Source organism: Dipodomys spectabilis, unplaced genomic scaffold, assembly GCF_019054845.1.
Source record: "Dipodomys spectabilis isolate Male_0828 unplaced genomic scaffold, ASM1905484v1 ptg000003l, whole genome shotgun sequence".
Taxonomy (NCBI): domain Eukaryota; kingdom Metazoa; phylum Chordata; class Mammalia; order Rodentia; family Heteromyidae; genus Dipodomys; species Dipodomys spectabilis.
Window position 1 is genome coordinate 15,485,183 of NW_024870680.1, and position 26,079 is coordinate 15,511,261.

The following is a 26,079-nucleotide window of genomic DNA, read 5'->3' on the forward strand; positions in this document are numbered from 1 at the left end:
TCATCACTGAAGCCAACAAGTACCAGGTTAGGTTGGCAAAACCCTGACACAAGTAAAGAAATGTACATATACAGAGGATGCAGCTCAGTGACAGAGAGTTCTTGAATAACATTGATAAGCCCTTGGGGTTCAATCCTAGCACATCAAAACAGAAAAGGGAGGGTAGAGGAAGAGGAAGAAAAAAGGGAAAAAGAAGAAGAAAAAGAAGAGAGGAGATGAAAGAAGAGTGAGATACATAAAACAATATTGCTAATGATTGATGATAATAAATTTAGTCATTCCGTTTTTGGGGTAGCTCCAATGCACCTTGCTACATTCTGCTCTGAGCAAATCCTTTTTCTGGACCAAGGTCTCCCATCAAAGGTTAGAAGGTTCCTGAGGACTCTGTCCCTAACTATATAGGTCAAGACCCCAATCTTTAGGTTTTTGGGTAATCAGGCTTTCTGCCACAATCCTCCAAGGGTAGAGATTGTCTTTTTTTTTTTTTTTTTTTTTTTGGTCCGGTCATGGGGCCTGAGCTCTGGGCCTGGGCGCTGTCCTTCAGCTCTTCAGCTCAAGGCTAGCACTCTACCACTTGAGCCACAGTGCCACTTCCGGCTTTTTTCTTTTTGCTTATGTGGTGCTGAGGAATCAAACCCAGGGCCTCAGGCATGCAAGGCAAGCACTCTACCACTGAGCCACCTTCCCAGCCCCATGGTAGAGATTGTCTTTAGGGAAGTCTATTGCCGTTTCTGTCTGGCCTAAACCTTTAAGGAAAACAAAACTGTCCTGGAGCTAGCCCAGAGGCCCAGGGTCTGCCTGCTACCTACAGAAGCGGTGAAAAGGAAGTTATGACTTAGAGGAAACGGAAGTGCTTGAGGTCTAACAGTTGCTGTCTGTGTGTTCTAGGCAGTCAAGAGGGAAGTAAAACTGTCTGGACATCTGGCAGCTGCTGCCCTGAAATGGGACAGCTACAGGTGAGGTGCAGTTCTGGCTTGCTGTCTTGTCATAGTCCTGGCTAGACAAGGGGCCATCCTTGGAATATAGGCTGGTTCAAGGATTCTGGAATATAGGCTGGTTCAAAGAAAAAGCCCTGTACCTGGTTCAAATTCTTTTCTCTTTCTTTCTTTCTCTTCCTTCCTTCCTTCCCTCTTTCTTTCTTTCTTTCTTCTTTCTTTCCTTTTCTTTTCTTTTTTGTTGTAAAGATAGAGTTTGGGCCAAAATTGTGTAATAAGGATTTATGGACTGGTGTGTATTGGGAAAGTAGACAATTTGGGTATAAAGAACCTCTTTTTATTTTCATGTTACAAGGCATGTGTAGCCTGATAGATGACAGCAAAGGAATCATGAGCTCTGTACAAAAAGCTTTGGACAGAGATCACTCAACTGAGCTGGGTCGGGGGTGGAGTCAGGGAGATGGTCAGAAAAAGTTGAGTGATTTGCCAAGGCCACACAGCCAATCAGTGGCCCCACTGGAGACAGAATTTTGAAAGAAAGAATTCAGAAAGAGACAGTAGCTAACTAGAAGTCTGCCCATCATGTGCTTAGTGCTGTCAGGAAGATTAGAACAAAGCTAGGGCAACTTGAGCTACAAGGAGAGACCTTATCTCACAAAAATCGAAAACAGTATTCCAAGGAACAAAATAATCTTAACAAGATTGTAGGATTGTAGATTGGGAGGATTAATTCTGAGTTTGGGAAAGACAGAAGTCTTTAATAGGAACTGGGATTGGGGATTGGCTTGTAAAGGATAAATGAGGCTAGGGCTCAGTGCTGCTTGTTTGTAATCTCAGCTAGGTGAGAGGCAAAGATAAGAAGATCAAGATCCAAAACTGGCCTCAGGCAAAACCTCAAGAACTTATCCAAAGAAAACCTAACAAGAAAGGCTGGCTTTACAGGATATGGAAACAACCCAGATGTCCCACCACAGATGAATGATCTAAAAATTGTAGTATCTATACACGATGCAATACTATGCAGCCATTAGAAAGGATAAAACAATGGCATTTGTAGGGAAATGGATGGAGCTAGAAAAAATCATGTTGAGCAAGGTAAGCCAAGAGCAAAGAGACTAATGGCGTGTAGTCTCCTTGATAAGTGGATGTTAAATCCAAAGGTGATTTGACAAAGTTAACAAGGCTTAAGAAACAAAGGACTTCCACTCATCTGGTCGAATCACTACTAAATAACCCCATGCTGCCGATCACATATATAGTATATAGTGCACACTGGAGGGAAACCAGGAGGAGGGCACAGAACTAGAGGGAATCAGGGAAAAACATACAACAGCGGGACCTATCAGCTACACTGGACATTGATCAAAATGAACTAAGCAACTCAATGGCAGCGATGGGAGGGAGGGAACAAGTGGGAAAGAGGGAACAGCTGATGCTATGCAAACCAAAAGAAATGTACATATCACCCGATGTGGAAGAAATAACTGTATCGCAAAGCTCATAGAACTCATAAATGTTATAGAGCATGATAAATTGCCCCATGAAAGTTAGAATGTGTTTGTGACTTTAACTAGGCATCACTATCCCACAAAACTGTGAAATTTGGGAAATTATGTAATCACTTAATCACAATAAAGAATTTGAAAGCAAACAAACAAAAAAAAAGGATGGCTTTAGTGATAGAGAAAGCACTTGTCAAGACAGCACAAGGCCCATCTTTAATAGTTAGTACCGAAAAATATAAAAAATAAAATGTGAATGTGATCTTATCAGGCAGAGAAAAGGGAAAGGTGTTGAAAGCAGAGGGAAGAGCTTATACAGAAGTGTGAAGTTGTAAAAGGAGCCTGGTGAGTTGCTGAAATTGCAAATGAACATGACATATATGTGTAAACAAAATGATGCATTTGGGAGATAAGGCTGGGTAGATTCTGGCTGCAGTCATCTATTGAGGGGCCTTGAATGTCACATTGAAAAGCTGGGGCTTGCTGCTACCATGGCACTTATGACAATGCACCTAGGTGGCAGAGTTGGAACCCTTAAAAGGAGCATGATTGCCATAACTGTGACACTCTGTGTGTGTATACTGGGGCTTAATCTCAGGCAGGGTTGGAACCCTTAAAAGGACACACCAGGGGCTGGGAATGTGGCTTAGTGATAGAGTATTTCGCATGCATGAAGCCCTGGGTTCGATTCCTCAGTACTATATAAACAGAACAAGCCTGAAGTGGTGCTGTGGCTCAAGTGGCAGAGTGCTAGCCTTGAGCAAAAGTTGCTTAGAAAGTTCAAGCCCCAGGACTGGTAAAAAAAAAAAAAAAAAAAAAAAGGAGCATGCCCGTAATTGTAGCTACTCAGGAGGCTGAGATCTGAGGATCATGGTTCAAAGCCAGCCCAGGCAGGAAAGCCTGTGACACTCTTATCTCATAAACTCTCAGAAAAACTCTCAAACTACTCAAAAAAAGCTGTAAGTAGTGCTGTAGCTCAAGTGGTAGAGTGCTAGCCTTGAGCAAAAGGAGCTCAGGGATAGCATCAGGCCCAGAGTTCAAGCTTCAGGACTGGCAGAAAAGAAAAAAAAGGAGCATGATTGCCATATAACTCTGTGTGTGTGTGTGTACTAGTAAACTCAGGGCCTGGGCACTATCCCTTAGCTTTTTCTTTTTTTTTTTTTATTTTTGGCGGTTGTGGGACTTGAACTCTGGGCCTGGGCGCTGTCCCTCAGCTACTCAGCTCAAGGCTAGCACTCTACCACTTGAGCCACAGCTCTACTTCTGGCTTTTTGGTGATTAATTGGACATAAGAGTCTTACAGACTTTTCTGCCCTGGTTGGCTTTGAACTATAATCCTCAGATATCAGCTTCCTGAGTAGTTAGGATTATAGGCTTGACCCATTGGTACCCTGGTTGCCATAACTTTTTTGTTGTTGGTGGTGGTGGTCATGGGGCTTAAACTCAGGGCTGGGTGTGTTCCTGAACTCTTTTTGCTTAGGGCTAGTGCTCTACCATTTGAGCCACAGCTCCACTTCTGGTTTTTGAGTGATTAACTGGACATAAGAGTCTCATGGGGACTTTTCTGCCAGGGATGGCTTTGAACCCTGATACTGAGATCTCAGCCTCCTGAGTAGCTAGAATTACAGTCGTGAGACACTGGTCCCTGGCTTGCCATAACTTTTGAAGTTCCTTTTCCCAAATTATTGAAATATTTTTGGCGTTTCTAAAATATTGGAAGAATAATAATCCACATGACTGGTTGTACATAAGTTGTTAATAACAAAAAGTTATAAATTATGTCACTTCCAGGTTACCAAGGATGAATAAGAGGAAGATGAATATTTAAACTCACTTCTGTGGGGAGCTGGAGGTGTGGCTCAGTGACAGAGTATTTGCCTAGGAAATCTGAGGCTGTGAGTTCAATCTCCAGTACTACAAAAACAAAACACGAAAAGCCACAAAACTAAAACTAGCTTTTGAAATATTTTATATGAGTTCTTGAATAAAATTTGAGAACAACAATAATAGAAAAATCTTCGGTTTTTTTAGGGGAAGTAAAGAGCCATAGAAAGTCTTTGAGCAGAGGAGTCCATTTCCAGATAGCTTGCTATAGTTTGGTAAGAGGATAGAAAGTAGGAAAGAGTACAGGGCTGGGAGGCAGGCAGGAGTGACTGCCAGGAGGTAATGGCAGAAGGCTAAAGACACCAGGCCAGCCCTTGTTGAGAAACTAAAACAGGAGCCTACAGACGTGTGGAGGAAATGGAAACTGAAACTTAGGTCCTGCTGTGGCTGTGGTCTAGGCAGGTGTGGTTAAACAAGGGAAGTGAAACAGTTGGGGTGACTGGCAGCCTAGCTTTGAGGGAGAGGGACAGCTTGTGGTCTGTTTTAAGGTGGGTCAGGGTGAGGGCTTATACTGTAAAGGGAGCTAAGGGACAATGTATTCTTTTATTATTGTGAAAATACTGTACAGAGGGGTTACAATTACATGGACAAGATAATGAGTACGTTTCTTATCAAGCGTTGTTGCCTCCTCCTTTGTTTCCCCTTCCCATCCCTTCCATCTTCCTCCCCCCCCCCCCCGTCCCTCCCACCCCTCCACCCACCCCCCTCTGTCCCCCCCCCTCCAAAGTTCATTTTTAGACATAGTCTTGTGTCTTGTACATCTATCTCTTTGTTGCAATGGGTCCACCTGTATCCCTATTAAAACAATGTATTCTATCAGGTCCCTGTCCTTTGTTCCTCCCACAAGGAGCCTACTTCCTTCCCTCTCCCAAGCCTCTTTCTTCTGAGAGAAACCACCATACTCCATTCTTTACTTTTCCAGCCCCTCAGGACTCCTTCCCTGCCTGCACCAAGGCTGTTCTTCATTTCCTACCATCTTACTCTCCAACTACCTGATCAGTAGAATGATCAGGTTCTGCCACAGAGATAGACTTGGTTTTGTGATTTTGCTTTTCCATGTTAGTTACTGCTACTTGACTGTGCAGATGCCACTGTCTCATTTGTCTTTGCCTCTGGTTTTTGAGCGTGACAGAAATAATAGAATCAGGTCCTGGGCCTCCAAAAAATCTAGTACTGCATTTGCCTCTTCTGAAGCAGGAACACTAAAGTGGCTGATTGTGGGCTAGGCTGGCTGGTTCTCACTTCAGGAGAAAGTCTCGATCTGACTAATCCAAATGGCAGATCTAGGTGGAGGGTCCTGTATCAGCCAAAGAGACTTTAACAATGGGGCTCAGGCAGAGAGAAAAAATCATGAGGGAGAAGAATTATATTCCTGTAGTCAACTGAGAGATAGGACCACCTGGGATCAAGGAAAGAACACAGGGAGAAACATTCCCAGTTCTCTCTGATCTTTTTTGTTTCTCTTGGTTGTGGGGCTTGAACTCAGGTCCTGGGGGCTGTTCCTGAGCTCTTTTGCTCAAGGCTAGCACTCTGCCACTTTGAGCCACAGTTCCACTTACATTTTTTGAGTGGTTTAATTGGACATCAGAGTCTCATGAGGACTTTTCTTCCTGGGCTGGCTTTGAACCGTGATCCTCAGATCGCAGCCTCCTGAGCCACCAATACTCAGCTTTTCTCTGATTTTATTCCATAGTCTTCCTCATTGTCTAAACCAACATAAGTGAAGCCAGTTGGAAAGAGGTAATGGTGGTACAGCTCTCAGGAGTCAGCCTCCTATAAAGGGTATAAATGGAGACCGATCATTTCTAGATGTGCCTGAAAGTTTATTGCCCAGGTGTGACATCTGGATGCAGTCACTTCCCTGTGATCATTGCTGGGTTGGAGGAAGTTTTTCCAGCTGCCCCAGAGAAGAAAGGCAAAGTTCCATCTCTTCTCTTTTCTTCTCTTCTTGTCTCTTCCCTTCTCCTCTCCTCTCTTCTTTTCTCCTCTCTTCTCCTCTCCTCTCTTCTTCTCTCTCCTCTCTTCTCCTCTCCTCTTTTTTCTCCTCTCTTCTCTTCTTTTGTACTGTCAACCTCTTGAGTAGCTTGGATTATAGGCATGAGCCACCAGCACCACATTCAAATCTTCATCTTTATATTTATTTTGTTACCATCTCCAAAGTACTCTAATCTGATGGCTAAAAAACTAGAGAATTTGGGTGCCGGTGGCTCACACCTATAATCCTAGCTACTCAGGAGGCTGAGATCTGAGGATCGAGGTTCAAAGCCAGCCCAGGCAGGAACATCCATGAGACTCTTATCTACAATAAACCACTCAGAAAACCAGAAGTGGCACTGTGGCTCAAGTGGTAGAGTGCTAGCCTTGAGCTGAAGAGCTCAGGGACAGTGCCCAAGCCCAGAGTTCAAGCCCCACGACCACACCAACAACAACAAAAACCTAGAGAATTTGGGCTGGAGATGTAGGTTAATGATAGAACACTTGCTTAGCATTCATGACACCTTTGGTTTGATCTTTAGCACAGAAACAAAACAATAAAATCTCAAAACAGACAACTGTGTCCAGATTATCCAGATAAGGTTACATAGCTAGAAGGCAGCATGCCAAAAGTCAAACTGGTCAACCTGACTTAGAATTTAATTTAAACTCTTTTTTTTTGGGGGGGGGGGGAGAGTCCGGTCATAGGGCCTGAACTCTGGGCCTGGGCACTGTCCCTCAGCTCTTCAGCTCAAGGCTAATACTCTACCATTTGAGCCACAACGCCACTTCCGGCTTTTTTCTTTTTTCTTATGTGGTGCTGAGGAATCGAACCCAGGGCCTCATGCATGCAAGGCAAGCGCTCTACCACTGAGCCACCTTCCCAGCCCCTTAATTTAAACTCTTAACTGAGTATGCAGAGAGGATAAATGTGGGAGTTAGTGTAGCCTAACCTAAGGTGTCTTATGCTTCAGACCTATTCCATCCTCTCCTTATTGGCCACCCCCTTGGTAGACTAGCAGTGAGGTCACAGGCCCAGTGTAGCAGGTGAAGACAGAAGGTCAAATATCACTGGGCAAAGGACCAGACTGTGTGGGCCCCAGGCACACCTTCCTTTTAGCCTGCTGTACCAGGCCTCCTATTCTGGAACCTGGTTGCCCATGGTAAAGTGCTACTTCTGGTCAACCTCTGGGACTCTCAGACTTCAAATCTATCCATCCAACATGCCTGCTGGGTACTATACCTTATTTTAGGTGTGACACTATCTCCTGGAGGTGTATGGAGACAATGGAGCAATGATAGGATGGTCGAGATAGCCAATATGTATGCCTGTAACAGAGCAGGATAAACATCAGAAAAAGGCATTAAACATTGTTTTTATTTGTTTGAGACAGGATTTCACTATCTAGTCCAGGATGGCTTGGATCTCACAATTTCCTGCCTTAGTTCCCTGAATACTGGGATTATACATGAACACCAAGATGCCCATCTTACGTATTTATTTCTTTTTTGCAGTACTGGAGTTTGAACTCAGGGCCTCATGTTTGCTAGGCAGGTGCTGAGACATATCTTTAGCCCTTTTCTCAAGATAAGGGTCTCACTTTTTTTTCCCAGGCCTGGGCTACAACTATAATCTTATTTCATCTTCCTATCATAGCAGGAATGACAGACATATGCAACCATACCCAATTTCTGCTGTGATGGGGTCTTAGGGATCCCCCTCTCCAACACACATACACTGTCTGGAATGACAGTCTCCTAAATCTCAGTCTCCTAAAAGCTGTGATGACAAGTACATGCTACTGCACCTGACTATTGGCTGAAAGGAGGTCTCTGGAACTATTTGCTCATGCTGGCCTTGAACTGCAATGTTTTCAAAAATCAGCTTCCAAAGTAGCTAGAATTAGAGGCATGAGTTACAGTGCCTAGCTCCCCATGCTCATCTTTAAGGAGCATGGCTTTTTACAATTTATAGCAAACATCCAAGAGAGGAACCAATTAGAAGCTCATTTTTCTAGCATTCGTTTCTCAAGATTTTCCTCAAATATGCTTCAGGCTCATCACCTTTTTTTTTTTTTTTTTTGGTCTTACTGTTCCTCTATTGGGAGTGCTCAGCTCCTATGTATCAATGTGTACTTTTTTTTCTTTCCCTTTTTTCTTTTTTTCTGGTGCCAGTACTGGAGCTTGAACTCAGCCTGGGTGTTATCCCTTAGCTTTTTTGCTCAAGGCTGGCTCTACCACTTGAGCAACCCTTCATTTTTTGCTGGCTAATTGGAGATAAGACTTCTGCCCAATATTAGCTTTGAACCACAATCCTCAGATCTCAGCCTCCTGAGTAGCTAGGATATAGGTCTGAGCCATCAGCACTCAGCTTCAATGTGCATGTATAATGCGGCTTTCCAGGCTCCTTTTTTTCAGGCAGAGGCAATCTTCTCCCTACATAGAACTACCATAGCACTGTGTTTGGAATTTCTCACTCAGACTCAAACAATAAGGGGAGGTATAGGCCTTATCTGTCTGTCTATATTGAGAGCTCCTGTTAATCCAATTTGTCATTCTTCTCTCCTTGAACACTACAGATGCACACCCATTTTGCTCAGTTAAAATGCAGCAACCTCCATAAGGAGGGGCTGGGTGAATCCAGCAACTATGATGGAGTGGATAACCCCGGGACACAGGAGCAGAGCCATCTGGTGGTCCTGTTCCTTCCTAATTATGTGATCTCAGGCAAGCAATATAACCCCATCGTTAAAATCAAGATAATAGAGGTTGGGAGAATCACTAGGTTAACACATCAAAGCCCCCAGAGCCCTGCTTGGTACCTCCTAAGCATCCAAGAAAATGTTAGTTATTATTATGACAGCTATTGTTAGGAGTCAGCTGGGTGTGCTTTGTGAACCACTCCTTATACCCAAGCAAAGCTGGTACAGACATGCATGCTGGCTCAACACTGCCATACTTAGAAATGCAGGAGTCTGGGCAATCGGAATCCCATTTTAGAGATAGAGGTTCAGGGAAGTCAGGGGCCTTCATTTCTTTCTTCTTCTTTTTTTTTTTTTTTGGGGGGGGGGTCTGGTCGTGGGGCCTAAACTCTGGACCTGGGCGCTGTCCCTCAGCTCTTCAGCTCAAGGCTAGCACTCTACCACTTGAGCCACAGTGCCACTTCTGGCTTTTTTCTTTTTGCTTATGTGGTGCTGAGGAATTGAACCCAGGGCCTCATGCATGCAAGGCAAGCGCTCTACCATTGAGCCACCTTCCCAGCCCCTTCTTTCTTCTTCTTTTCTTTTTTCTTTTTGTCGGTCATGAGGCTTGAACTCAGGGCCTGGGAACTGTTCCTGAGCTCTTTTGCTCAAGGCTAGTGCTCTATCACTTTGAGCCATTGTATCTTCTGGTTTTCTGTTGGTTATATGGAGATAAGTCTCATAGTCTTTCCTGCCAGGGCTGGCTTTGAACTGTGATCTTCAGATATCAACTTCCTGACAGGGAGCTACCAGCACCTGGCAGGAGCCTTTATTTCTTTTTCTTTTCTTTCTTTCTTTTTTTTTTTTTGTTGGTCATGTTGGACTCTGGGCTTGGGCGCTGTCCCTGTGCTCTTCAGCTTAAGCCAAGCGCTCTACTACATGAGCCATAGAGCCACTTCGGGTTTTCTGAGTGGTTTATTGGAGATAAGAGTCTCATGGATGTTCCTGCCTGGGCTGGCTTTGAACCGCGATCCTCAGATCTCAGCCTCCTGAGAAGCTAGGCTTACAGGTGTGAACTACCGGCACCCAGCGAGCCTTCATTTCTTGAACACACATCTATTGAGCCATTTTTCTGAGCCAGGCAGACTCTTCTCCCACACCAAATGTAATACATCATTGTAGGAATTAAGCAAGAATCCCCAGGTATTTCAGCAATCAGCCTCTGAAAATCTCGAGAGTACGTGGATTCTAAGATAGTAGATACAGGGTTCCAAACTTCAGGTGTGGCCCTGTGTTTATGGGGGACACAATCCTCCAGTGGCAGCTCAGCATAGCAATGGTAACAGCAGGGACTGGCCTGTTTATCTGGGTACAGACGAGTGCCACTTAACTGGTTTTGTGCCCTTGAGACAAGTTACTTAACCTATCAATGCTTCTGTAAAATGGGGCTAATAATAGTCCCTACCTCAGACTTGTTGTGAGAATTAAATTAGTTATCTGACTGAAGTGCTTGGAATGGTGTCTGCCACATACTATTCTAAGGCATGAGCTGGTATTAATGTGCCCAGGGTAGACTAGCATCTGACAGAAGGAGGGGGCGGTGGCACTTCCCTGCTCTTTACCCAGGATTGGCTCTATGTGCCTTGTGGGTGGCATCTGTCTCTTGGGGAGACTCACCACCTGCTCCTTTCCGCTGGAAGTGCTTTCCTGAGCCAGGGAATTCCCTCCCATGGAGACCGACAGTCGCTTCAGGCATTCTGATACCAGATGCTCTGCCTACAGCAGCACAGTGAGAATTGGATCCTGTCTGGGGGCCTAGGCCAGCCTGGAAAAACAGACAGGCTCAGGAGTTGGGGGCATCCACTTTAGACGGCTGGAAGTGGGAAGACAGCATAAACATGGGGTCCCTCTTCTGCCCCCTCTGTGCCAGCTTTGGCTGAGGGTAGTGCTGCAGACAGGGGAAGGGCAAATGCCCAGGGACAACATACAGCTTGCCAGAATGTCTGCCAGCCTTCCAGGACACTCATTTTGGTTCCCTGCCTTCTAGTAGGGAGCAGGAGAGTGTGTTTTGTTTAGGCATTAACCGGAAGGCAGTGAGAAAATAGGGGGTGGGGGCAGGCTAAGCTGGGCAGAGTCTGTTTCCTTCACAAGCCAGCTACATGGTGATAGGTCTGGCATTTCTGTCCCTCCACTGTAAGTCCATCTTTCTCCCCTGGTCCCTGCCTGACCCTCTTTCCTTCTTAATAAAAGGAGGTCACAGACTGGCAGTATCCTGTGCCTCCCAGGTTGGGCCTCAGGGAAACGGCCTAGTGGAACCACTGGTGTTACAGATGAGGAAATTGTGGCTGAAGGAGAAGGGAAGGGACTTCCCAGGTCCTCACAGTGAGTCAGGGGCAGAACAGGGATCTTAGTTGAGCTCAGTTTCCCACCATGGGAATTCCTCTTCTTGTTTCTACAAACAAGCTGGACACTGGTGGCTCATACCTATCATCCTAGCTACTCAGGAGGCTGAGATATGAGGCTCAGGGTTTGAAGCTAGCCCAGGAAGGAACATCTTCCGATAAACTACTTGAAAAAAAAAAAAAGCCAGAAGTGGAGCTATGACTCCAGGTAGAATGCTAGCCTTGAGCAAAAGAAGGTCAGGGACAGCGCCCAGGTCCCAAGTTAAAGCTCCAGGACCAGCACCAAACAAAAGCTCAACAAAAAAAGATCAAAATGGAAGAAAATTCACATTTGTGGACCAGCACAGTTGCAAGCACTTTAGATGAACATTCTTATTTAATTCTCACCAGAACCATTATTTTCATCTATCTATCTATCTATCTATCTATCTATCTATCTATCTATCTATCTATCTATCTATCTATCTATCTATCTATCCATCCATCCATCCATTCATTCACTGGGCCTTGAACACAAGTCTTTCTACTCTTGCTTGGCTTTTCCCACTTCTGTTAAGTGAAGGGTCCCACAGACTTTTCTGCCTGGGCTGGCTTGGAACTGGGATCCTCAGATCTCAGCCTTCTCAGTAGCTATGATTACGTGTGACTTGTTTTCCATATTAAGAAAAACCAATTGAAAAGAGGTTTCAAGACTGATTGGAAACTTAAAGCTAGACAGAAGAGGAACCAGATGTCTAACTCATGTTTGCTGGATCCGGAACTCTAGAAACATCATCCTTCCATCCAAGATGACTGTTCTACTCTTTGGTGCTTGTTTTTGGAGCTGGAACCATTGCACAGTTACAGGTGGAAGACTATGTCAGAGTCCTACATAGGCACTCAGCCTCCCCTGCCATATCTCAGGACTAGCAGTCACCAGCTTACACAGATACTCAACCCTGCATAGATCAAATTCCTGAAAGTTAACTAAATTGTGCAATGGAGGAATATAGGACAAGTCTGCTATTCTCCTGCTACAATTGTGGAAACTGAGGCTGAGAGGAAATGATGTATCAGATTGGTGCCTGGCAAAAAAGGCTAGAATTTGATTTCTTGACTCCCAATATCAAAACCATGTGCCTGCCAACTCTTACCACAGTCCTGGAACTAAGTACTCACTACCCCCAACTTCTGAGCTATTATATTTACTTTATGGCAGAGGCACAGACTAACTAGACAATTACCTACCCCAGTACTTACCTGTTAAGGATTTGCCTCGGGCCTTAAGTCCCTAGGCCCTTATAACACCTTGGTCTTGGATGTCCCCATTCACTGCACTGACCTTTGGTCTTGGTACTGTAACTGGGAGTTTCTGTGGGGCAGAACCTTGGTCTTATCCAGAGATTTACTCATGATTAAGCTTAGAATAAGGGGCTTGCTGAATAGCACTGCAAGAAATCCAAGGCCTAGTTTTGCCACTGTGCGCCCTATGAATAGCCCTTGCCTTCTAGTAGCCACCATCCTTAGAGCAGGGATTCTATCTTGAGAGCTGGACACTCCCCTAGGGCTGTGTTGAGAGAATTAATTTGGGAGGAGCAAAGATGGGTAGGGTAGGGGGAAAGGAAGGCAGGGTAGGGAAAGGTGAGTGGGGTAAAATGGAGGTGAATGATGGAGGAGTGGGGTACTCACAAAGCACATTGTGTGCATCATCGTTCTGGATGCTTTGACTTGATGGGGTACAGGCAGGGAAGAGCTGGCATTAGGATGTGCTGACAAGGGTAAGGGATAATAAAGGCAGGAGAGGGAGTGGAGAGGGCTGTGAACTTCAGGTACAGGAAGAGTTTCTTGGTACAGTGACTACCTTCTCTGGAGAAGGCCTTGAATGATGTCAATTTGCCCTGGATCTGGAGTAGAGGGTTGCTCCTATCATAGTACTGATGATCTTTTATAAACTTTGCTTCCCTACAATTTCTCCCAGGAAGCTGGTGGAATATCAAACAAGCTGGTAGGTGTGTGTGTATGTGTGTGTTGGTCCTAAGGCTTGAACTCAGGACCTGGGCACTGTCCCTCCTGAGCTTTTTGCTCTACTACTTGAGCCACAGCTCCACTTCATGGTTAATTGGAATTGAGTCTCATTGATTTTCCTGCTTGAGCTTGGCTTCAAATTGTGATCCTCAGATCTCAGTCTCCTGAGTAGTTAGGATTACAGGTATGATACATTGACACCCAGCTCCTTGGCAGCTTTTGAACCTGGTTCTGACAACCTTACACTTGTATATAGTATATTGGGAGAGGTGTCCTGCAGCACACTAAAGGAGGGCTCAGCTTCAGAAGCCAGAGGGAACCTGGGCCAGGCCTGGTTCTCCTTTATTAGCTATATGACCTTACATAGGTCATTCTATTTCTGAGCCTATGAAATCTGTAAAATGGGGTCATATGTATACTGAGTGGTTGTTGTGAAGGTTGGGAACAATGTAAATAACATGTCTATCTCAATGTCGCAAACACACAGGCAAGTAGTAGCTATTAACTTCTTTCTAGGGTAAGAAGTCTATCTGTGACTGGCTGCTATCTCACATCTATAATCCTAATTACTTAGGGGGCTGAGATCTGAAGATTGGGGTATGAAGCCAGTTTGGGCAGGAAAGTCCACGAGACTCTTATTTCCAATTAACCACCAAAAAGCTGGGAAGTATTGCTCAAGTGGTAGAAATACCAGTCTCAGGCAGAAAAGGCAAAGGGACAGTGCCCATGTCCTGACTTCAAGCTCCAGGATAGGCACAAAACAATTATCTTAAATAAGTAAGTAAAATTCTATCTGTGGCTGCTTTGATGGAAGGGAGACAGTATTTGCTTATGTAGCCCCAGGGATGGGGAACATCCACTCCTGGGACAGCTCTGCCTGCAAAACCTTCTTCCTGAGATCCAGCTGAGGCCTGGCCTAGTTCTGTCTCTAGGGCCACAGTGCTTGCTAATCTGCATTTTTCCTAAAGAATCTCAAGAGATGGTACTGGTAACACAGTGCTGGCCTGTATTGTAAGAACAAGGCTCTGGAAATCCCTACCCTTGTTCAGAGGAGTCCTTTATTTTCTTTTTAAAAATTATAAATGATTATCTTTAAGTAGTTCTACAAAGGAGTTACCCTTGAACAAATCAGTTTATTAAGTAAAATGCATTTTGATGAATGTCGCCCCATTATCATTCTCCCTCATCCCTCAGATGAAGGCATTTAAAGTCAGGCTTATATAAGTCACAAAAATCCTTTGCTCTGTCCAATAGAGTTTAGAATGTATGGGTTTTATGTTCCTGATTCTGCTTACTTATTCTCCCAGCTCTTTTAAACATTCTTCATAGAGGACCATGCCCCATGAAAGAATTGGGTTCTATGCATTCAATTTTTGTTATTTTGAGACAAGAGTTTCATTGCATAGCTCAGGCTGGCCTCAAACTTGCAATCCTCTTGCCTAGCTTTCTTTCTTTTTTTTTGGGGGGGGGGGGTCTGGTCGTGGGGCCTGAACTCTGGGCCTAGGCACTGTCCCTCAGCTCTTCAGCTCAAGGCTAGTGCTCTACCACTTGAACCACAGCACCACTTCCGGCTTTTTTTTTCTTTTTGCTTATGTGGTGCTAACGAATCGAACCCAGGGCCTCAGGCATGCAAGGCAAGCGCTCTACCACTGAGCCACCTTCCCAGCCCTCTTGCCTAGCTTTCCGAGTACTGAGGTCCCAGGTGTATTCTATTATGCCCAACATCAATTATCTTATTCTGCAAAAGGACTCCAGAGAAGGCCTAGTAGATCAGGGGTCTAGGCTGGATCCTAAAGATCCCAACAACCAGCATTTCTATACCCTTGGTATTTACTTCTTGAGGAGGGAGGTAAGGAGAAGATAATGTCTGGGCTAGAGCAGTTGCATCCAACTCTTTGTTAGTCTCCTGCAAGTGCTGCTATCCCTCCCCAAGAGTCCAGTGTCATTCATGGGATAGTTGGTCTAGAACTTGGCCTTGGTATAGCATAGGCTGATGCTGTTCGGCTCAACTCTACATTTCCAGTGCTTGATAAGCTTTGAATAAGGAGTTGTTTTTGAGATAAAGGGGTGTGAGAAGGGTAAGCTGGGAAACCCACCAGTTTCCCACAAGTTAGAGTCTCAGACAGCTGTTCTCAGAAGTGCAATTCAGGCATAAGAGGAAGGTCAGTGAGGTCTGGATAGACCAGGGTACTTGCTAGATGGCCATATGTAGCCAAAAATTGGACAGTGGAATTTGAACCCAGGTGGTTTACACTGAGTTAGACTATAGATAAATCTTGAGCAACAAATGACCTTCCTTCCTTCCTTCTTTCCTTCCTTTCCTTCTTCCTGCTCTGGAGCTTGATCTCTGGGCCTGAACGCTGTCCCTGAGCTTCTTTTGCTTACTGTTCTACCACTTGAGCCACAGTACCACTTCTTGCTTTTTTAAGTAGTTTATTAGAGATAAGAGTCTCAAGGAGTTTCCTGTCTGGTCTGGCTTTGAACCGTGATTCTCAGATCTCAGCCTCCTGAGTTGCTAGGATTAAAGGTGTGAGCCACTGGTACCAGGCTTCACAAATGGTATTTCTTGAGTACTGACTATGTGTCAGGTCCTGTTAGGAGAAATTCTCATTAATACAACAAATGTGTGAGGAAGGTATTATTTCCCCCACCCTTTTTTTTTTTTTTTGGCCAGTTGTGGGGCCTGAACTCTGGGTCTGGGTGCTGTCCCTTAGCTCTTCAGCTCTACCACTTGAACAGCAGTGCCACTTCTGGCTTTTTCTATCTTCTGGTGCTGAGGAATCAAATCCATGGCCTCATGCATGCAAGGCAAGCACTCTACCACTGAGCCACCTTCCCAGCCCTGTAATTCCACTTTAATTTTATTTTATTTTGGGTCCCGTCATGGGGCTTGAACTCTGGGCCTGGGCGCTGTCCCTCAGTTCTTCAGCTCAAGGCTAGCACTCTACCACTTGAGCCACAGTGCCACTTCCGGCTTTTTTTTCTTTTTGCTTATGTGGTGCTGAGGAATCGAACCCAGGGCCTCAGGCATGCAAGGCAAGCGCTCTACCACTGAGCCACCTTCCCAGCCCCTGTACCTCCACTTTTAAAATGAGGAAATGACTAGCTTACAGTTCTACAATGGTGGGGGCTGAGACTGGAGCCCAGTCAGTTTGCTTGCTCTAGCTCTAGCTGTGGTCCCTCAGCCAGTCTGGGCTCCGCCCGGTACCCATTTGCTTGCCCCAGGCCTTTCCTGATCTAATTGAGATTTTAGTGGAGGACTTTCAAGGAAACCAGAAACTGAAAGATAGGTCTCCTAGTTTGTACCCAGTTCTAGATATAGAGCTGACTCCAGCAGAGCTATGGCTCTTTCCTGCACAAGAAAATAGTCTAACTCAGTGTGAACTACCTGGGTTCAAATTCCACTGTCCCAATTTTTGGCCACATGTGGCCATCTGGCAAGTTACCTTGGTCTATCCAGACCTCAGTGACCTTCCTCTTTTGCCTGAATTGCACTTCTTAGAACAGCTGGTTTACCCAGCTCACTCTCCTCACAGCCCTGTATTTCAGAACAATTCCTTAGGTATGAGGAAGAGCCATTTTCACTCTTTTAAGGAGCCCAAATAAGGCTGACACCACTCCTTCGGGTGGTGTGGGCAGAGCAAGAAGAGGTGTGGAAGGATCTTAGTTTAACCAGGCTACCAGCCTGTGACAAGCAGGATTGACAAGGACTTCCTCCAAGCTCCTTGCTGTGTCCTCTACTTTTCCCTATAGTTATCATCCATCTTTCTCTTCTTTCCTTTTTGTCCCCTCTTCCTTTTTATGTGGTGCTGAGTATGAACTCAAGGCCTTCACAATGGTAGGCAAACATTATACCACTTAGCCACCCCTCAGTCTCCAGTTCCTGCATCAGTTTCTTTACAACGAATAGAACCTCTCCTGACCTACAGATTCTAGTTCTGCCGTGTGACCTTCAGAGCATTTCCAGTTCTCTACAGACAATAGCCTTCACATATGACATGGGGCTGTGGCCTTAAGACCATTCTGTTCTCTTCCAGCAGAGACGCCGGTGACCTTCGTCTTGGGGGTGCACTATAGTAGAGCCATTTGTTCTTTTGCAGGACAACTGCTTGCCTCCTCCACCCCCCACCCCCCAAATCGTAACGGCCTGGCACTTGCGGTCAGTTGCAAAAGGACTCGTTCATGCTCAATCTCTTCGTGGTGGGGATCCAGAGGGAGGAAGAAAAACACCAAAAACCAAAACCGGTAACTCTCTTAGAGTCACCGGCATGCTGACCGCTCCCGGTTGCAAAGAAGAATAAAATCTCACTTCGAGCATCTCCTCCCACCCCTATCACACATCCCAATACAAACGCTGCAGTCGCTGGAGCCAGCAGGAGGCGGGGGGCGGCCTGTGCGCGTGCGTCGGCGCAGAGCCCTCTCTCGCCCACGTGCGCGCCCCCGGCCGGAGACGCGCACCGCGGCCGGCTGGCGGGAAAGCGCGCGGGAAGCCCCCGGCTGCCTCTCCATGTGGGGGAGGGAGGACTGGAGGCGTTTGGAACGTGCCACTCTCAGTGAGAAAGGGGGGATTTTCGCGCTCCTTTGGTTTTTCCACCTCTCCCATCCGTCCACCATTCCGTTAGTTCCCCCTATCCGCCAGCACAATACAGAGCCCCGCGCCGCAACCCCGCTCCCTCGCTTCAGCCTGGCTCGGGCCCCCTGAAGCCGGGCGCAGGACTGAGCTGTTTCCTTCGCCGCCGGAGCGGGGCGCTGCACCGCGCGGCGGGGCCGGAAATTCCCGCGGCCTGAGTGGTGGAGCTCTAGCTGGGAACGCGGCGCCGCCTTCCTCCTCGCCGGGCCGGGCGGGGGCGTTGGGCACCGCGAGGGCCGGGCTGCCCGAGTGGGTGGGGTGGGTGGGGTGGGGGGCCGCCGCGGCGGGCGGGGAGCGCGAGCGACGCGGCTGCTGTTCACCAGAGGCTCGGCGAGCCGGGAGACCCTGGCGCCCCCGCTCCCGGCCCCCGCCCCCTCGCGGTCTCCGCCTCCTTTTCCTCACACACCCCCCGGGCTGCCCGGGCCCCAGGCCTTCCCCGCGCTCCTCCTCCTCCGTCTCTTCACACTCTCTCCGACCTGGGTCCTTTTGCTGCCCGTCGGCCTGGCAGCCTCTGGGGCGAGTCCTCCTCGGGCTCCCTTTCACACGCACGCACGCGCCCTCGCTCGCAGGGCGGCCCCCTCTTCAGCCTTCCTCCTGACCGTCCTTTAAGGCCGCCGTCGGGGGAAGGATTGATGTCCCTTCAGCATCATGCAGCCGCCGCCGAGGAAGGTAAGGACGCAGCTGGAGGGGCTTTGGAGCTTTGAAGGGATGCGTACCCGGAACGCGACCGGGGCCACCACTGTGCCCCCTCCCCCTTTCCGCAAGGGGCCGTGACCGCTGGTCGCCTCTGGCATGTCACTGGGTTGCCGCCGGTTCCAGGCGGGGGTGCGGGAGGGGGGTGGGGGGAAGGGGTGGGAGGGGGTGGCGCGTGTGCGAGGTGCCTGCCTTTCCCCCCGAGGGGCAGCCAGGGACTCCGGTAGCGCTGGAGCCTCCCCCCCCCCTTCCCGATATTGTGCAAGAGTTTTGGGTGTGTATTTAGGTGTGTGCGCCCGCATGGTCGTGCCGCCCACTGCAAAGTGCATTCTCGGGGCTGCACCGGGGGGAACCAGGGGGAGCCCCTGCAGATTTGCAGAGCCCTTGTGCGTGTGTGATTGTTTAGTCTGCACCAGGTTTAAGCCCTCCAGTCGGTTGTCGTCCTGCGGCGTGTGTGTGTGTGTGTGTGTGTGTGTGTGTGTGTGGATTTGTTTCAAGCCTAGCGGTAAGGTTTGGCCTGTTCCCCCCCTCCCCTCCCCTTTTACCCGGGACTGCCGTAAAGAAGTTGGAGGAGTCACCGCCCTTCCACCCCAAGGAAAAGCAAATTAAGAATTGACGGATTCTGCCTTTCTTCCCCCCACCCTCCACTCCGCCCTGCCCCTGTCAAGGGGGCCAGGAAACCGAGGCACTTCCCCCAGGAAAGCGAGTTTGCGGCAGCAAGCTGGGTTTGGATGGCCAGGGTGGGAGTGACCGGTGTTTTAGGCTAGTGAGCAGCTTCCCTTGCGTTTAATCCTGCAGATGAATACTGGTTATCTACTCTGGGTGCTGGAGGGAGGAGGCCGTTCTGCCCTCCTCTTCTGGGCAAACATTTGCCGAATGTCTAATTCACCCGTCCCCAGCTTTCTCTTCTTTCCCCCTTTAAATGGGTGTTTCTCCAGCTGAATCTTTTTCTTTTGCATATGTACTACCTCTCCGGTGGCCAGCATTCCACTACTGGAACCTCGAACTCTAGGGTCCAGCCTTGTGGTCGAGGTTCTGGCCAGCTGGCATTTGCGGCTCTCGATGTTTGAAGTGGAGCCACCATGGGGCCTGGCTTGCTGGGTTAGTTTAAAAGAACTGTATATGCTGGAAGGTCACTTTTTGAGTTCTCCTTTGTGAGAAAGAGATTGTGGTTTGATGGGCTGTCAGCGAATGGAGGACATCATCCCCAGCCTGTCCTTTCTCCCAGCTATTGTGGAATAATTTATATAGTTCATTCATACATATTATTTCACGATGGTCTAAATTTTGGTTGTTAGGTATTCGGTATTTTTAATGTCTCTTCTCCCATCTGATCTCTGCTCATCTCTCCTAGTGGTCAGTATCTGTATCTTTTTTGGGGGAGAAGAAATGGAAGAGAGGTTCTTTTAAAACTGTGCTGAGCTTGTGCATAAAGTAGAATGTCTACTATATTTTGCACCTCTTTAAATCTGTCATTTTTTACTTGTGCACAAAAATGTGTATTCAGCCTCTTTCAGATTATTTGGTTATTATGTATCATTAGTAATAAAACTAGATGGCAAATAATGGATTTATGGTCTTCAAGGAGAGTAGAGCAAAAAGTACATATTCTGACAAGTTTTAAGTGTTTTTAAGTAGGTTGTGCTTCAAATTGTAAGAAGACTTTTATAAATATATGATTTATTCTAGGTGAAAGTTACACAAGAGTTGAAAAACATTCAAGTTGAACAGATGACAAGACTTCAAGCCAAACATCAAGCAGAATGTGATTTGCTTGAAGATATGAGGTAAGGTTATAGTAAATAGTTTGATAACTTATCTATGTCTGTTTCCAAGGACCTTTGAGTTGTTAAGCTCTTGGATCTGATGATGGAATTTCTTTCTTTTTTTTTTTTTTGGGTCAGTCATGGGGGCTGAACTCTGGGCCTGAGCGTTATTCCTCAGCTCTTTAGCTCAAGGCTAGCGCCCTACCACTTGAGCCACAGCTCCACTTCTGGCTTATGTGGTGCTGAGGAATCAAACCCAGGGCTTCATGCATGAGAGGCAAGCACTCTACCACTGAGCCACCTTCCCAGCCCTGGAATTTTTTTTTGGGTTTCTTGCTTTAAGACTGTTAGAACTTTTATTCCGCTGGAACTTGTAACTGAAATTGCAACAGAACAAACTTCCTTCAGTGGAGAAACCTTAATTTACAGATACTGTTAGGAAAGAAACAAAGGCTTAAAGGTGTTAGATTATGATCAATGAAAGAAAAATTATTTTTTTCATCTGTTTACTCTTTTGAAATAAAAATTCTTTTTTTTTTTTTTTTGCTGGTCATGGTGCCTGAACTCTGGGCTTGGGCACTGTTCCTCAGCTCTTCAGCTCAAGGCTAGTGCTCTACCACTTGAGCCACAGCACCACTTCCAGCTTTTTCTGCTTATGTGGTGCTAACGAATCGAACCCAGGGCCTCATGCATGCAAGGCAAGCGCTCTACCACTGAGCCACCTTCCCAGCCCCGAAATAAAAATTCTTATTTACATCTTTTCACTGAATTATAACGGCTATTTACTGACTTTAACAATTTTACATAGGTTTTTTTTTTTTTTTTTTGTCAGTCATGGGGCTTGAACTCTGGGCCTGGGTGCTGTCCTGCAGCTCTTCAGCTCAAGGCAAGCACTCTACCACTTGAGCCACAGCTCCACTTCTGGTTTTCTGAGTGGTTTATTGGAGATAAGAGTCTCACAGACTTTCCTGCCCGGGCTGGCTTTGAACTGTGATCCTCAGATCTCAGCCTTCTGAGTATCTAGGGTTACAGGCATGAGCCACCAGCGCCGCCTACACAGGTTTTTTTTTGTTTAAACTGACACCTGTAGTTAATGGTTAATATCTGGGGTGATTCAGTCAACCTTAGGTGATTGTATATTAGTGCTGTTCGTTACTGCATGAAATAACTTTGTCTTTGAATGATAAATACAACACAAACTGTGTTTCTCATATTTTGTTGTTACTTATATTTATAATCAAGATAAATTCAAACTTGATAAGACATCTTCTAACATTTCAAAAATGAGTATCAGAAATGTTACACACCTGTAATCCCAGCACTTATGAGGCTGAGCCAGGTGGATTACAGGCTCAAGGCTAGCCTGGGCTATATATTGAGAACCTATCTCAAAAATAAAACGGAAGACAAAATGAACAAAAAGAAATGAGAGTATTGTGAAAATGAAAGGGAAGCATGATTTAATTTATTGAAAGAAATGTTAATTAACAATCATTGTACAAACTGACAGGTCAACATGTATTTTTATAAATAGAAAAGATGATTTGCATGCTGAAATAGAGTGGCTACAATTCTTATTTCCTTTGAGTACCATAGTTATCAAGTGAGAGGTTTTGAGTGAAGGTATGGCCCCAGTAGTAGAGCATGGGCCTTGAGTGAAAATTCAAGTGACTGAAAAGTATTCTTATTTTAATTCTGAGTTATTTTCTTTCTCCTTTTGTTCTTTTCTTTTTCTTTTTTTGTTTCTTGTCGCTACAAGAGAAAAAAAAAGCTTCTTTTAAGTGGTGCTGAGTATTGAACCCAGGCCTTGTGTACACTAAGCACACACTCTTCACCGGCTCTTCTCCTTAGTTTCAGTGGGTTTTTTAGATTTAAAAAAACTCCTGTGTAAGATACCTATGGCTAAGTCTACCAATATATTTTTATAGAAATCTCTAGAGGAAGCAATCAATTTTCAGAAGCATTTCAAGAAGGCAAAATTAGTGTGTAAATGAAGATTCTGTGTGGAGTGTGGATGGTCACTGGTCATTAAGTCTTGCTGAGTATATGTGTCTTCTAAGATTTAATTAATTAAATTCTTTACTTCTGTTGCCTGTATGCAAGAGTTTAAGGCCTAGACTATGGACTTTGGAGTCAGTGTCAGATTCGTGTCAAATGTACTTGATGCAAGTGCTTAAGGTCCAGACTACAGACATTGGAGTCAGTCTTCAATTTGTGTCCGGGCTCTGTTACCTTCTAGATGTTCTGGATTCTGATAAAACAACTTTCTTATTCTAAACTTCAGTTTTCTTATTTGTAAAATGGGGCAGTAGTGGCCTGCATTCACAAAGATTGTGCACTGAATGTTGATATGGCATGTATTGGGAAAGTTGATGTAGATTGTTGTTCCTGCTGTTGTTTCTTCTGTATATTTTTGATTAATCAATTCTGATTGTATTGTTACAATATTCTAGTTATCATAACTGTGTCTTCATATCTTCTATATCCCGTCTCACCTTTTTACTCTGTCTTCTCCATTGCTGTCAGTTAGTTTCATTATATATGAGTTCTCTGTGGCCTTCTGGATAAAGGCTGGCCACCTTGTCATGGGATACATGACAGTAGCTTCCCTAATTACTATCTTGGCATGCCTATGCTTACTTGTTCTTCTGTCCACTCAGGGCATCTGATTATTTGTATATTCGATACTCATGCATTTGCTTTTGCTGTTTCCATTGCCTGTTGATACCCTTCCTGCCACTTTTTCACCTGATAATCTGGCTACGACAACCTCTGCAAGTTAATTGCCCTTTGTGATCTCAAAGGATTTCAACATTCTTATGTGAATTCTTTGAAGTTAGAGGCCAAACCTTAATCTTTTTTGTAACTGTGTACTTTTGTAATGACAAAATTATCAAATGAATATAACTGTTATATTTAAATGTACCCTTATTTTGTTCTTGGTAAAATATTTTATAAGGGCCTGTAGAGGTATCTTTCTGCTGACCCTACTTTATACTTTGATTTACATGGGCACTTTATACTGTGCTATTTGATGTAGACTGTATATTTATATATAAACAGTAAGTGCAGAGATTGGTGGTGCACCATGGATCAGCAGATTATATTTTAAAGGAGTCAGTGTGCTTTTCTATTTATTTGACACTTATATAGTTGTGACTAGAGTACTGTATTGCCAGAGGAAATGTGATTGAGGTCCCTCTCAGTCTCTGTCTCTGTGTGTTCAATTTAAGAGATTTAATTGTTAGAGTATGCTATGGTGAAAGTAAGGTTTATTATTTGACACATTTTATGAAATGAGATGACTGAGCCACATGTTACCAAAGATTGCTACATAATTCAACTTTCTAGAAACAAGGATTCTTTTTTTTTAAATTTAATTTAATTTTATTTGTGAACATACTGTACAGAGGGGTTACAATTACATGGGCAGGATAATTCGTACATTTCTTACCAAGCATTGCAGCCTCCTCCTTTGTTTACCCTTCACCTCCCTTCCCAGCCTCCCCCCTCCCCCCCCAATCCCAATCCTTCTCCTCCCCCCCCCCCCCCCCCCCCCCACCGACGTTGTTTGGACATGACAACTTGTACTTCTCATTGTTGCAACAGGTCTACCTGTATCCTTAAACAACTGGTTTTTCCCCATCTCCTCCACAAGTTATACTGACATCAAATATAGTGAAAGCAGGGGTTATCCTATGGGGGAGGGACATACAAAGCAACAAAGAGATAATCTTATAAATGCGTTAGAAACACATGCATGAAAGAAAAAAACATTAAAATACATATCTAAGGGTTCATTTTCCTGACATCACATTATCTGACCTTTTCCGCTTGACTCATACATATACTAGATATTGCAAATAAGGGAAACCATGGGACCTATGTTTCTTTGGGCCTGGCTTACTTCACTTAATATAATTTTTTCCAAGTTTTTCCATTTCCTAACAAATGGGGCAATGTCATTCTTTCTGATGGAGGCATAGAATTCCATTGTGTATATATACCACATTTTCTTGATCCATTCATCTACTGAGGGGCATCTGGGTTGGTTCCATATCTTAGCTATGGTAAATAATGCTGCAATAAACATAGTTGTGCTGGTAGCTTTAGTGTGGTCTTGTTTGTAAACATTTGGGTAAATGCCCAAAAGTGGGATTGCTGGGTCATAGGGGAGTTCTATGTGAAGTCTTTTGAGGAACCTCCATACTGCTAGAAACAAGGATTCTTTTCCCCTTCTCACTATACAGAACAAATGTGAAAGTGCTGAAAATTTTTATGATTTCACTTATTGGGAAAAGAATCCGTTGTGGAAATTATGCACCTTATTGACTCTTTTGGGTATGTCCACCCATAAATATTCTTTTTTTTTTGTGTGCTGGTCCTGGGGCTTGGTCTCAGGGATTGTGTGCTGTCCCTGAGCTCTTTCTGCTCAAGGTTAGCCACATGGGTTGGCTTTGAACTGCAATCCTCAGATCTCAGCCTCTTGAGTAGGTAGGATTACAGTCTTGAGCCACTTGCATCTGACTTCCATGAGTGTTCTTAAGAATGTATTTTAAGGAAGTGGCGCTGTGGCTCAAGTGGTAGAGCACTAGGCTTGAGCTGAAGAGCTCAAGGACAGTGACAGGCCCAGAGTTCAAGTCCCATGGCCGACAAATAAAAAAAAAAAAGAAAGAAAAAGAAAAAGATGTATTATAAGCAATAGGGTTATTGTAAGGAAAATATACATGCACGTCTGAAATATCACCACAGAACCCCTTAGTGCAATTAATAAACACTTAAAAAAATGAATGACAGGAAGAGTAAAACACGCTCTGTTGGGGATAGAATACCAGCAGAATCAGAGAGGGCTAATAAAGAGGGTGACTGAAGGTTAAAATGGTCTAAGTAACTTGTTTACATGATATATGTGTATGTATATATATGTATACATACATATATAATGTATATTACATGTAATACATATTATATATATATACACACTGAAACCCTCTTTGTACTGATATATGCTAACATGCTAACATTAAAAAAGAAAAAAAAAGGCTGGGCACCAGTGGCCCATGCCTGTAATCCTAGCTACTCAGGAGGCTGAGATCTGAGAATCCCGATGAGCAGGAGAGTCCATGAGACTCTTATCTCCCTCCAGTTAACCACCTGAAAGCTGGAAGTAGCTCTGTGGCTCAAGTGGTAGAGTGCTCCCCTTGAGCTGAAGCGCTGAGAGGCAGCACCCAAGCCCAGAGTTCAAGCCGTTTGACCGACCAAACAAAAAAAGAACATTAAAAAAAAAATTGGCATTGTAGTGCTTACCTATAATCCCAGGTTGAGGCAGGAGGATGGAGAATTTGAGGCCAGCCAGGGCTATATAATGAAACCCCACCTCAAAAAATCCTATCTGGGCTGGGAAGGTGGCTCAGTGGTAGAGCACTTGCCTTGCATGCCTGAGGCCCTGGGTTCGATTCCTCAGCACCACATAAGCAAAAAGAAAAAAGCTGGAAGTGGCGCTGTGGCTCAAGTGGTAGAGTGGTAGCCTTGAGCTGAAGAGCTGAGGGACAGCACCCAGGCCCAGAGTTCAGGCCCCACGACCGGACCCAAAAAAAAAAAAAATCCT

The 26,079-nt window shown here is 45.3% G+C and overlaps 1 protein-coding gene across 5 annotated transcripts in view; it reads left to right on the plus strand.

The window, feature by feature from the left end:
• Window positions 1-881: 881 nt before the first annotated feature.
• Fchsd2 (FCH and double SH3 domains 2) overlaps window positions 882-26,079 on the plus strand; it is a 250,079-nt gene continuing 224,881 nt past the window's right edge. The window contains exons 1-2 of one of the 5 annotated variants that reach the window (XM_042687508.1): window positions 882-956; window positions 20,395-20,492. In XM_042687508.1, the coding sequence (XP_042543442.1) occupies window positions 942-956; window positions 20,395-20,492 (113 nt within the window). In that variant the 5' untranslated portion in view covers window positions 882-941. Of the gene's footprint in view, window positions 957-18,321; window positions 18,682-19,676; window positions 19,807-20,214; window positions 20,307-20,394; window positions 20,493-26,079 lie in introns of those variants that run through there. The other 4 variants (XM_042687523.1, XM_042687500.1, XM_042687490.1 and 1 more) reach the window with 4 other exon arrangements.